The sequence below is a fragment of the Scophthalmus maximus genome, chromosome 17, assembly GCF_022379125.1.
Source record: "Scophthalmus maximus strain ysfricsl-2021 chromosome 17, ASM2237912v1, whole genome shotgun sequence".
NCBI classification, from domain to species: domain Eukaryota; kingdom Metazoa; phylum Chordata; class Actinopteri; order Pleuronectiformes; family Scophthalmidae; genus Scophthalmus; species Scophthalmus maximus.
The window spans coordinates 2064492-2078637 of NC_061531.1; the positions used below are offsets into that span (position 1 = coordinate 2064492).

General features: G+C 42.6%; 1 protein-coding gene across 3 annotated transcripts in view; it reads right to left on the reverse strand.

Moving 5' to 3' along the window:
- Positions 1-14146, reverse strand: part of jupb (junction plakoglobin b) — a 127912-nt gene that overhangs the window by 40924 nt on the left and 72842 nt on the right. For all 3 annotated transcript variants that reach the window (XM_035616138.1, XM_035616137.1, XM_035616135.1), the window contains 2 exons: positions 9867-9921; positions 9237-9458 (listed from right to left, as the gene is read on the reverse strand). In XM_035616138.1, coding sequence (XP_035472031.1) covers positions 9237-9458; positions 9867-9882 — 238 coding nt within the window. In that variant the 5' untranslated portion in view covers positions 9883-9921. The remainder of the gene's footprint in view (positions 1-9236; positions 9459-9866; positions 9922-14146) is intronic.

The following is a 14146-nucleotide window of genomic DNA, read 5'->3' on the forward strand; positions in this document are numbered from 1 at the left end:
ACAGGGCAAAATAAATAACGTTCAGTTTTAGCTGCAGATTCCTGCTTTGAATAATAAAACAAAGCCCAAACAGGACAGAGTGTCCGAAACACTGTCACACAAAGCTACAAAGCTAACGGCACATTACCTTACGCAGTAACGCTGTTACTTGACTGTTAACATCTGTCTCTAGTGGAGGGAATCTTCCACTGCAGGTGACATTGTCACATCAAGCAGATCTGTGCTGTGTACAGAAAATGTTGACATTCACTTGAGTAAAAACACACAGTGAGTTCCATAATTAAAAAGATGTTTCTTTTGTACTTTTCTTTTGTTTGTATTTGTTCATAACTACTACAATACTACTAATTATTTTATAAAAAGATCTGCTTTTGTTTTGTATGCTGCTAAGAAGAAATCCCAGCAGACAGGTCATTGTTCAAAGTCAAAAAAACATTTAACATTGTTAGTTTTAATAAATTTTAAAAATCTTCTCTGGCATTTCTTTTTTCCTGTATCCAAAACATACCGAACTGTGACACCACTGTATCATATCCAACCGAACCGTGAATTTTGTGAACAGTTACACTCCTAATAGATAGAAGTCCTCATCCCTTCAGCCATTTCTTTTTTGAATGCGGGTGAGTGGAAGCTCTGTGGCTGGTGTGGATGACTCCATTTGATGCCATTTACTAAAGACAGCTGTGTAACATACAATAGTATCTCCCCAGATATCATATGGATGTGATCCATTTCAGGGTATGATGCTGCTCTGCGGGCCTTCTTCTGGCCCCCATTGCAAATGTGGCCCAAATATCCCAATTCCAATGCCTTTTTATTTGCCCAGATGCAGGGCTCTTTGCAAGATTTGGAGGTCAGTTCTGGTCTATTTGGTTAATTCGTGGCTGATATGCAGCATGCTTTTGGCCCAGATCTGGCCCACAGCAAATGGTTCTATGTAGGTCACAATAACAGGACATTTCTACAAGTTGGCTATCCCTTTGCATGAGATAAATCTGGTTATTTTGGAGTAGTAACTATGCCATCCTTGCAAAAGCACACACAATGTACCTGCCATAAACCTTTCATAGTCAGGTCTTTTATATTTTGAACAGGCCTCTGCAGCTACATGTCTATTTGCATCTACTGTTTATTAAAAGCAAAGCCTATTATAAAAAGAGGAATAAATATAGTCTTGTGTTGAGAAGTGCCAAATGTTTCAATTGTTTATGTAAATATAATGTACAACCCTTTATAAACACTGACTGTATAACACAGTCTAGTACAGCATGACCATATAACTTCAGAATAAAATCAGCACCCTTCTACCATATTCCGGACAGAAGTAAACATTATGAGGGAAGGTTTACTGCAGGGCTGTTGCACAGGATTCTTAGGCTTTCCTTGATTCTGGATTCATTGAGTTTGATTAGATCAGAAAACCAATCAGTTAAGATTGTAGCGATGATTGACTCATACTGCAAAGGTTAGTTAGATTTCATTGTTATTTACATTTTTTTTCATTTTTCTTTTATACCCAGCAACACACTGTCGACCTGTCCAGGGTGTACCCCGCCTCTTGACCAATTTCAGCTGGGATTTGCTTCCAATCCCCTTGCGACCCTCAAAGGGTAAACACTATAGATAAGGACGGAGTGATGGATTTTGTATGAAATCAGTTGTTCCAGCGCTATATCTACTTGGGTTAAGACAAGAGTATGACTTCTCAAATGAAAGCTGATGAGAGGTGCAGAGAGAGCGCAAGTATACTGTGTGAGGTGAAAGGGTCAAATACATGCAGGTGTTCTAAAAATATTGGGAAGTTCGATACTGATTAGAGATTTGTCACTCTCATCGTCACCGTCACCAATGACCAATTGCAGCAGTGGCAGGGACATGCTCCACAACTCATTACGGTACTTTACATAACTCTGCACCAAAATGTATACTGAGTAACAACTCTGTGGTGATTCAGTTTTTTCTTTCCCCCCCTCCTCTTTCTGTTTCTCCCCTGCAGTGTGTTGGCAGGGGGCGTGGCTGGTTTCTCCAGGGCAGCAGACGAGGCCCACCTGAAACTGACTCCACTCATCAACCCGACAATAAAAGCCTGGGCCGAGTTTCATTCGTGGGTCAACATGCCCTCGTTCTTTCAGCACTTCCCCGCCGCCATCATAAATGTTGTTCCATTTGTCTGAAAAACTGAAGTGAACTTGGTGAGCTCGACCCTCGGAGGGCTGAGGGAGCGAGTGAACAATGATGGTCACTTGAGAGGTGGATATCACACACAATGCATTGCAGTTATGCATTTGGTGCAAGAGAATACATCCATGGGTAGGTGGCAGTAATGTACCTTAAACGCAATTGCTCACCACTAAAGAAGAATATCAATAATAGTGATGATAATCATCAAGTGAGCGAGTGAGAGAGAGAGGCACGGCGCATCAGTGAACTTTTCTCTGCCTCCCTGTAAATTATACAATCTGTGTACAGAGCCAATTTGTTTTTATTTTCAAGCAAATACTGTAAATACATTTCTGTGTGTGTGTGTGTGTGAGAGCGCGCAAGTGAGAGAGAGAGAGAAAGAGAGAAATGCATTGACAGTATTTGCCTGAGAGCGTCTGCTTTGTTTGTGGACTTGTGCAGTCTTGCTTGGTTACTTGCTTGTGCTTTTTGAATTATTAATGAATAATATAAACGAACTTTCTTCAGGCTAAAGGACATTATCTCAGTATAGTGGAGTGTGGTGCGCCTGTTGTTCCCGAGTAGTAATCTGTATTTGAGCGTCACGTTTAACAAAAATATGCGAGCATATGGATTTCCATTCTGTTCTAAGATGGTGCCATGGTGGTTTATTTGAACGTTTTATGAATTGATTGACTGTGTGTATATTTAATTATGAAGGCCTGTAAGTGCGCCGCATGCTGCTGGTGCCATAATCTCACGTGAGCCTGATATTTGCAATTATAAAGCAAATAATGCCCCATTCTGAAATTGGGCCGGTGAGGGACCAAATTGACAGGGCCGAATTTTTGTGCCAGTCTGCCCCGACGGTGGTGCTGACGTATTGCAACCATCCGTAGAAAATGCCTTTGTGTCATTGAAATGAGTCTAAAGGTATATTTGATTATTTAAGATAAAATAAGATATGCCTTTATTCGTAATCCGGATTTGTAAGAAGCAGTATGGCGCTAAGTGTACAACTGGGCTGAAAGTGAACAAGGGCAGGTGTGTTCCATTTCAAATCGCCCGCTCCTCCCCCGCCCACTTTCCCTCTGCTCTCCAAGTGGCCTCCGTGTGACGTATGCTGAGGGTAAGTGAAGGAGGGCATGTTGAACCACTAATGAAACGCAGCACTGGTTTTCCCTTCACTACTCTGCCAGATATTGCATCTCACTCGGTCTGAACTCGGTATGTTACCAGTGTGGTCCAGTTTTTGCTGAGTACTAATCTGTGATTCTCTTTGTGTCCAGACCATCCGCTGTGCCTCGGTGCGTCTATAGTTTTTTCATGTGCTCATCTCTCAGCCGAGATCCTACCAGCAAATCAGCCAGCTATCTGCCTCCACAACCTGCTCCTGTTTTTGTGCATTTTTTGGACCATTCAACATGTTTTCATACCTACCTGTGCCAGTACTGTTTTCGGGTCCAGACTCCAACTAAACTTAACAAACTCAGTCAAAATGTCTCCCTAGAAGGTGTGGTGCCTCTCTCTATCTCTTTCACTATCCCTCTTTCTCTTAGCTACCTGACTGCTGAAAAACTCAGTAGGATCTTCAACAAGCATCATATCCCTGTTTTTTTTCCAACCCAGTAACACATTAAGACATATACTGGTTCACCCCAAAGACCACACACAGAAAAGCAACTTAGTTTATGCAGTCCAATGCAGCGAGGAATGTGCCGACATACACTGAACAAAATTATAAACGCAACACTTTTGTTTTTGCCCCCATTTTTCATGAGCTGAACTCAAAGATCTAAGACTCTTTCTATGTACACAAAAGGCTTATTTCTCTCAAATATTGTTCACAAATCTGTCTAAATCTGTTGGTGAGCACGAGATAATCCATCCACCTCACAGGTATGACATATCAAGATGCTGATCAGACAGCATGATTATTGCACAGGTGTGCCTCAGGCTGGCCACAATAAAAGGCCACTCGAAAATGTGCACTTTTATCACAGCACAATGCCACAGATGTCGCACGTTTTAAGGGGAGAGTGCAATTGGCATGCTGACTGCAGGAATGTCCACCAGAGCTGTTGCCCGTGAATTGAATGTTCATTTATCTACCATAAGCCGTCTCCAAAGGCGTTTCAGAGAATTTGCCAGTACATCCAACCGGCCTCACAACCGCAGACCACGTGTAACCAAACCAGCCCAGGACCTCCACATCCAGCATCTTCACCTCCAACATCATCTGAGACCAGCCACCCGGACAGCTGCTGCAACAATCGGTTTGCATAACCAAAGAATTTCTGCACAAACTGTAAGAAACCGTCTCAGGGAAGCTCATCTGCATGCCCGTCGTCCTCTTCGTGGTCCGACTTTAGTGGGCAAATGCTCACATTCGATGGCGTCCGGCACTTTGGAGAGGTGTTCTCTTCACGAATGGATCACGGTTTTCACTGTACAGGGCAGATGGCAGACAGCGTGTATGGCGTCATGCTGTCTAATTAGCATCTTGATATGCCACACCTGTGAAGTGGATGGATTATCTCATGCTCACTAACAGATTTAGACAGATTTGTGAACAATATTTGAGAGAAATAAGCCTTTTGAGTACGTAGAAAAAGTCTTAGATCTTTGAGTTCAGCTCATGAAATATGGGGGCAAAAACAAAAGTTGGAGAAACAAACACATGGCTCAACAAAGGAGAGGCAGCTCCTCAGGGCAGGATTCAGCTGTCTATCAACATCTAAAGGACGAGGGACACTTCTTTGCAGACACAGAGGTACATATTCTGGACAGGGAAGCTAGATGTTTAAACGAGGAGTGAAGGAAGACATCTATGTTAAAATAGAGAAACCATCACTCAACAGAGGAGGAGGCCTGAAAGACCGTCTTTCTGCCACTTACAATGCTTTTACCTCTTCATCCCTTAATCTCTTCATCTCTTCACACTAGACTTTAAAACAACTTAACTTATTGTGATCACAACACCTGTGTGGACAAAGGGGACTCCAGTGACTCTCGTTATAACAGTTTCACGACAGTCTTTCAAACAGTCTGGATCATTAACACTGCCCACACCCTACAGAGGCGACTACCTGGATTCACCACAACTTAGTTGGCTTGTTCTGGAGGGAAGTCGCTGCAGTCGGGAAGTCACTGCCTTTCTGATTCACACTGTCTTTAAACGATCCTGTCCGACACAGAGCGCGCTAGGCAGCCTTAACGTATCTCCTCCGTGCAGCAGCGCCTGGAGGCGTCTGCCTCGGCCACGTCTTTACAGATTCCCAGATGCCCTCTTTTCTTTTTTTAGTCAAATCACAGTGAGTCACAAAGCACTTTTCACCAAGAATTACCTCCACTTCTTTTATATTTTGAGTAGTTATACTCACAGCCCCACCCTCACCCCCGCCCACTCCACACCTAAAGTACAAAAATCCACACAAGAAAGAAATGGTCCCAAATCCCTGAATGAACCAGCAGTACACACTTTCATCACCAGCACCCTTCAACACCTGGAAACAATGGGTCCCATTGCATCCTCTAAACTGACAAAGTGGCAGACGCTGCATCTAATGTACCCACTTCTGCCCAGACATCAACTCCTCCTTCACTGAAAAAATCAACAATCTCATCATGAAGAATATATTTGACCTAATCAACCACCTTTTCTCCGAACTCGAAAAATACATCCAGTCCATCCCCCTCAATAATAAACAATATTACCAAACAAATGCAATCTACCCTAGCCACTATCTCAAGACATTCACTCCCTGAACTCCCGACTCTCACCATGACCTGAAAGAGCATTTAACGGAGCACAGTTCACCTGCAGACTAGCATGCAAACCCGGTTGTATGCCACAATCCGAAACACCGCCAAAGTTATTGGTCATCAAAGGTATTCATACAAACATCTCAGGGACACAGATCCAAGAAGAGCTGTGAAAACAAGGCATCAGCATATCCAAAATATACAGATTAATAAGCAGAGCCACTAAACAACCCACAAAATTCATCAAGACCAAGCTGCCGGCCTTCTCCACGAAGGATTCTATATGGATCTCTTCCAGTACAGAGTGGAGAAGAGGCAGGGAGAGGCAAAGGACTCTTGAGGGAGGGTAATGGACCAAGGCACAAACAAACAAATAAACAAACAAACAAAGTGCTTATTTTTAAGTGATGTGTGTATTTGTACATGTGATTTGCAGTGTGATGTCTGATTTACAGTTTTCCCTTTTGGGTTTGGTTACTGGCTTATGAGCAGGTTGGGGGCTTGCTTTGTCCAACTCTAGGATGAATGACAGGGGGTGCCAGCTGTTAGTTTAGCTTGTTTTATTGTTTTATGTAGACCCGGGTTGTTTGATGATGCGGACCTCAGGTATTTTAGTGCTAGTGTTTGGTGTCTTTGTCTTACGGTGAGGATGACTGTGATGGTATGTATGTAGTGGTTGCTGATGTAGAGTGGGAGTCTGTGGGCAAGTTTCAGTGCTTTGTTCTGAATGATTTGCAGGCGTTGTAGCTGGTAGTCAGAGATGTTGATCCATGCAGGGACAGAGTATTCTAACAGAGGTCAGATGTATGACAGATAGACCTTGATGACTGTTGAGGGTGATGCACCATGTTTCCCACAGAGGGCTTTTAGATGGTTGAGTCTACCTACCATCAAACAATGCTACAAATGCCAACATATCAACTCTATATCCATCAACTGCACCATCCCAGTCACATGCTTGAGATGCGGAGAAAATCACCACCACAAAACCTGCACAAAGGAAAAACATGAAGCCAAATGTGCCAACTGTGCAGGTGAACACTCTCCAAGACCTGTCAAGTGTATATTTCACACATGACCCCGTCAACCAACAGGCCACCACCCACAAGACTGTCAACCAGAAAACCAAACACCACCAACTCCCCCAGTCTGCACCCACCTCACTCACCTACGCGATGAACTCAAAAAAATCATCATGGACGATGAACAATATAGAGGAATTAATCAAACGTATCAGGAAATACACAACCCAAGCTGTGAACACATTCCCACTACTACACTTCCCTCTCTCTTCACCTACACCATGACCTTCACGAGCTTCCTACACATAAACATCAGAGGAATTAGGGGAAGTAAAGAGGAACTAACCCAACTGCTTAGTAAAAGGACATCTCCGTAGCCTCCATAAACAAAACACTTCTATCAAACAAATCACAAATACAAATCACAAACTATATCATCATTAGAAAAGAGCTGCTCACAGGTCATGGAGGAGGAGTAGCAATTCTGATTAGAAAAAAACATTGAATACTGTGAACTGACTTTGGACTTTCATCGGAGGAGCTGGAAGGAAACGAATACGCCGCAACCAAAACAAAGATTCACCCACATCACCCCCTCATAGTCACCAGTGTCTACTGCCTCCCTGGACTAAAACCCTCATCATCTTATTCAAAGTCATCTTCAGCTTCAGTCTTTCTCTCACAATGGGAGATTTTTATGCAAAACACTTAGACTTCTACTGCAAGAAAACAAACCGTAGCGGCATTACACTGAAACAGCTCTTGAACAACACAAATCTGACAATCATCAACACAAACGAACCCACCTATATATCACCTCAAACATTTTGGATCTGATTCTATGCTCTCCCGATCTGGCTGCAAAACTTTGTAAGTTCAGAACATTGTCCTTTCAGATACAAACAACATACAAAAAGACGCATAACTACAGAGCAGCAGATTGGGAAAACCCAAACCCTGCAAATCCCCTGTAGAAGACCACCCCCTCACAAACCCACCTGCCAGAAATTACAACTGCACCTGAAAAAAATGAAACACAAGGCACCAGGAGAAGACAATGTCAACACCATCCTTATCAAGTCACTTACCTCCAGCACCTTGGACAGCTCTTCTCCATCTCTTCTCTAGGAGTGGGAACAAAAACCCGCGATTAAACGGAACCGGAGATGAATTATGAAAGACCGTAGTATCAATAAGCTCGACCTTATCGGTGCTGCTTACGGTTTTGAAGAAATTCATTCATTCGTCTATGATGAATTTTCGCTATTCCTTATCCTGAGTCTCAGTGTTGAACCCTGTGCTGTGCATGGGGCGTGGTCAGCTCTCACTGAACGACACACAGAGCACACAAAGAGACACTCACCTGCTCCGTGTGACGGTAGCAAAAAGTGAATGTCTCGTTAAATAATTTAATGGAGAAAACCCTCATTTCCACAAGTGTAACAAATGTTTTGCAAGTAAATGCGCTAACACGAGCGATCTGTGAAATATTTAGTTAAAGTGAAAGTAAACTCTACTTCTGCTGGTCCCAGTCCGAGACAACAGCTGCAGCCAGTTTAAGGATGACTGATGAGAAGTGACCTGGTTCATAGTGAAAGACCTACTGCCCTTTACAACTGTACAATCTTTATGTTAGTCCCACCACTAGCACACAACATCATGTACTTTACATTAATTCTTTTTTTTAAATAGTGCTGTTCAGTTTTCAACAATTTACGGAGTACGGTGCTAGAAACAAATCATCTGTCCACTCCATTTTATTTATATTTGGTTTAATTTTTTCCACTAAAAAGGAAACAAGAACCGATAAGAGTACTGTTAAAGTACCGGATCGATAAGCAGTATCGATAAGAGTACTGTTAAAGTACCAGATCGATAAAGGTACTGTAAAGGTACCGGTTTGATAAGCAGTATCGATAAGAGTACTGTTAAAGTACCAGATCGATAAGCAGTATCAATAAGGGTACCGATTCACAATTTTCCTCCCGCATACGCGCTTCACCTCCGCTGCTACAACTCCATCCTAGGGGTCTTCCACCATGTTTTTACTTCACACAATAAATCCACGTTGCTTGCTGCGTCTACATGCATGTGTCTTGGAGACCCTCTTACTTTGGTTCATGCTGGACTAAATCAACCAAATCACCACAGTAAACATGGTAATTAAAAATTGAAATGGCACTACTAAGAGCATGGAATTTTACTGTGAAACCAGTGAATCAAGAACCAAATGAACTGAAGTAATGATGAACTGGTGAAACCAAAAGACCTTTGGGGAGAACATCTCACCTGCGGGACTCTCTAGTCCACAGGCTGCTGTGTCCCCTCCCCCTCCAGCAGAGGCAGCAGCGGGAGCAGTGGTAGTGCTGCCGCCGTACTTCTTACTGCCACTGTAATCGGTGCTGCTCTCGTCATCCCGCACTGTGGTGGCTGCTGATTGGATGCCAGAGTCTGAGGCGTAGTAGGTCTGCTGCCACTCAGCCACCTTCACCATACTGTCCGCCTCACTCACTGCAGGGGAAAAAACAGGGCTGACAATGCTGATACGACTGTCACTGGTGCTCCTGCTCATACTAAGACTGAAAGTAATCCTGGCAGTCTTACATCTGTTACTGCTACTTCTACTGCTAAATATACTACAACCAGCACTATTAAATCTGCTTGTACTCCTATCTGTACTACTACTGCTACCTCTTCAACTACCATTTCGACTTATATTGTTACTGCTGATTCTAGTTCTAATACTGCAATTTCCTGTACTACAACTGATTACAGTATGGCTTATACTGCTACTACTACTACTGAATCATAACCACCTCATGTTAATACAGACAACGTTTGATCCTGCCATTGATCCAGCATTTACTTCTGTGTACATGTGCCTGATTGTTACAGTCTAGTTATAGAAAGAGCACTCACTTTGCATGGACATCATCTCCGTCCAATGGTCCCACTTCCTTCACTCACCTTTCAGCTGGAGAGAAAGAGAGAAATCATTAGGTCTACAAACAGGATTGCATACAAGATTCAGACTAATCCTTTTCTGGAGGATTAAGGCACATTCAAGGAAAATTCCTTAACATGCAAAGCAGTGACTAACAATCCTGAGTGTCTGAGGATTCTATACTCATGCAAAGAATGTTAAGGAATTAGTTCTGCCTCAAATGGTCTGTCAGTGCTGCATTTGCTTTTGCAGGGATCGAGGCATCTCCCAGTAACATAACATGGATGCATGGTAATTAGGGCCCAAGCCGTAGCCTGTAAGGCTGGCGAAAGCCCTGATGAATCTGTGTTGATTATTATTATGCAAGTTGTTGTAGCTATCATATATTTTCAGTCAGCATGTTTTGTTCAGTCTGTTTGGTCATTATGTTGCAACATGTGGAAACCCTCCCGTATAGCCATGTGCTTCAACAATTCAATTACTGTTGCTGTAAATACAACTGAAAATATTAATTCAAATAAGTGATCATAAACAATTAATAAGATTTATTTAAGTAAGTATAAAGTATAATTTTTTGTCAGGAATCTTTATACAGCAGCAGGGTATAACATGTAGATATCCTGATAGACTTGAAGATGTTGGGTAATGTGTGTGACTTGTAAAGAACGTCCTCACCGCTGTTGCTGCTTCATGGAAATATTTCCATGAAGCAAAAAAGTGCCAAAGCAGCAGCTGTGAGTTGCACAAATGTCAATGTTGTGAAGCATAGAAAACTCCAGAGCAAACACTAATCTAACTCCCAGGAGCCAAGGCTGGATGAAAGGTCAAAGCGTCTCATCTTCACAGACACGTACGCTCAGAGCAAGATGAAGTGTGTGTTTAAAACACATCCAGCAGCTGGGTATGATGAAATGTAGATGTAGCATAAGTTCAGTCAGGAAAAATATTCTTATGCATGCTTCCTATCATAGTCTGTTTCTCATTCATCTTGCATTTCCTCTTCAACACGCATGCGCAGTCTCCTTTGCGTCCCCGTCATTTCCCTGGGCGCCATTTAAGCGATCAGCTGTTCACCAGCTGGTCATATCCATTCAATAGAATTATTATACACCTGCCCCATTAGCCTATCATATTGTTGCTGTGTATTTAAATATGTCTGCTCTGAGTGCATAGTTCTCTCATGCTGCTGCCAGACGCTCTCTCCTCCTCCCCATCTCCGCCTGGTCTTCAAACCCCCATCACCACCAGTGTCTGGACTCCATAGGGGGGGCCTATATCGCCGACGCTCAGAGCAGGTGCCCTCCACTACATAATCTCCCCATAGTCAAAGCTTCATCATGGCATAAAACTGTTAGATTTATAATAAATAATCATTGTTCATTCACTAGTCTCTCCTGATTGAAATGACATCACTGGGACCAAGAATAGATCAAGATTTGTTGCCACGCGGTCTTTTGTAGCTCTCATAAGTTCTCAAATTATTGCTGACCAGTCACGAAGTCAAGGAAGGCAGACAGTGTATAAATTGTACTTCAATCATGTGGGTTAAAAAATATTAATTGATTGATAATAATACCTAGCACATTACAAAGCACTTTACATAAAATAAGAAGAGAAGCAACAAAGAATACATTTAGAATATAAACAACATAATCATATTCGTAGCTGTTAAAAAAAAAAATCCAAATGTGTGTTCAGTATCTAGTGTTTATAGATTTGTAAATGTGTAGAGAAATCTGTTATAAAATTACAGTACATTCACTTGTGTGAAGCTGGGCATACAGTGTACGATTTTAGAAATACCTTTGCTAAATCCCAACTCATACTGAGTACATCGTCTGCGATTTGAAGCCAAAGCTCATGATTTTTGGGCTCACACTGTACGGTCCGATCTTCAACCGTGACTGGACTGCTCACTGTATGTGTGAAATGCCCGTCGGGCCCTGAAGAAAGCTCCTCTGTGGCAGAGAAGTTTGTTGACCATAGAAGACGAATCCTGACAAGACAAACTGTTTACCACTTTGCGCAGGCAGTCAGGAAAAAAGGCACTAATATGTGGCTCTGCTTAAACTGTGCGAGAGGCTGAAGTCAACATGTCAGAAATTCATCAGATCGTCAGACAGTCGGGAGCAATTCAGTGCTGCACGCTCTACCCTGTAAACTGCATGGCAAGTGACGCACGATGAAGCTGAAAAACGTCCAACCCTAAAAAGAGTCGTACGACAACAGTCGCTCAGTGTAAAAAAGCCTCTGACACCATATTCTGATTCTCCAGAGCTGATGTGCCGTGTTAGCAACTTCACTTTCCAAAGACAAGTGTTGCAGTCTTATCTGAAGAGAGGTTATAAAATCTTTATTGCACCCAAGCACTACAAATACTGTACAATCGATTACAATTGATCAAACAGAGTCAGACTTGGCCAGAGTCTAAATCAATGTAACCCTTTTAATTTGGTCTCATTGTCAATGTGGTGTTAACAATAAGACCACCAGTGCTTTTTGGACTTTTTGGACCAACAGCATTTCACCTGCGCTCCTCTTCATCCTGCCACTTGCTCCTCCATCCATCAGAATACATCTGCTGCCTTCATTCCACCACCACTCTCTAGCTTTGTTCTGCTTCTGCATCACAATTATCACTGATGTAACAGGTGTAGGGTCCATGTGAAAGGTGTCATGAACCTAGAGGATTATCAGCTGTGCCTTTGGCAGGTTTGGGTTAACAACCCAGAGCAAGTTGCCTCAGAACTGTTTAAGTAGCAACTCAAAACAGTTCTGATAAACCAACCACCAACTGCTCAGTGGCAAACAGTCATCAGAGACAGTGGGAGGGCAGCTAGAGAGGAAACACTAACACTGTGTGAGTGGGTGTGTTATTTTCCCTCCACTCATTCACACTATCCAACTTGTGACATGTGGATGTGTGTACCTGTAAGTGTATATGCTTGGTTCTTTTAAAACTGACAACAAAAACATCTAGTCATCAATCCACATCAAATCAATAGAATCTAAATTACAACACATTCCTACACCAAATTAAAAAGGTTAAGGGCAGCTGTTTTACCTCGATTTGGGAATTCACTTTAGACAGCAGGTCTACTTCTAACTGCTGTGCAACTGGAATGACACACTAACCCCAATTACATCTGGATATCTCACCTGGAACCGCAGTGTACACGCAGGAAACAATAGATATCTGAAGGGACGGGCTCCATCATAACACATCAGGACATGGGCTGGTTCACAACTTTCACAGAGTTGACACAGATGAAGCTCCCAGACAGATTTGAACCTGGGTTGTCACATGCTACACACCTGACATTCCTAAGCTCTTTTCGTAGGTCCCTGCCGGAAAATGACACGCCCAATTAAAAGAGTATATCTCTGCAACTACAAGGTCTATATGAATAACCTTGGTATCTATAGAAAGGTAACACTAGTGAGATTCCAACAGATGTGTAAACATAGTAGTAACTGGGTCAGAGTAAATGAAGGTGGAACACAAATCAACCTATTTTAGTGAATATCCCCTATGTAATAATGCACCTGAAGCCCAAACCTCGAGACATCCATAGAACAACATCTGAACATTAACAGTGCCACATTTCATGCTGATTGCATAAGTGAAGCAGAGCAAAGTTCCAGGCTTGAGTAGGGACATTGTCAGACGGACAGCTGTTCCATTTCATTTCACTTATATGTCTCTATGTTGTGACTGTTTTATATATTACTCATTATTGACTGATATGGAAACAGTTATTGTGTTAAAATGTTTTCCCACATTGCCAAGTCGTCTGAGGGACACTGACAGGGATGGTTAGGCTACTGATACCTTTTTAAACTACAAGTAACCTTAAAGTAACCTTCGCTAGTGAGAAGTTGCCTACAGGCCTTTAGCGCTCTCATCTGTGCCTCCCACCCTCAGTACTGTGAGAGCATCCTGAATCACTTCATGAATCATATTATTATCAAGTCCACCAGCTCAGCCTTTCTAATGTCTATACTGAGAACCAGTCATAATATACAGGTTCCCTGAACAACCACATGGACAAGACTCCAGGCCGCCCACATGTAAACACAGCCAGTTGTGTTCATTGAATGCACAAACAGGTCAGAGGTATGAACTGGTCTCCTTCTGGGAAGTGTGTGATTTGCGAAATGTAATGTTTGGTCAGCTCACTTTGCTCCCCGCCTTATTAAATCACTGACACACCTGTACATAGAGGAGTCTGCTCCATCACTGTGTCTGCACCTA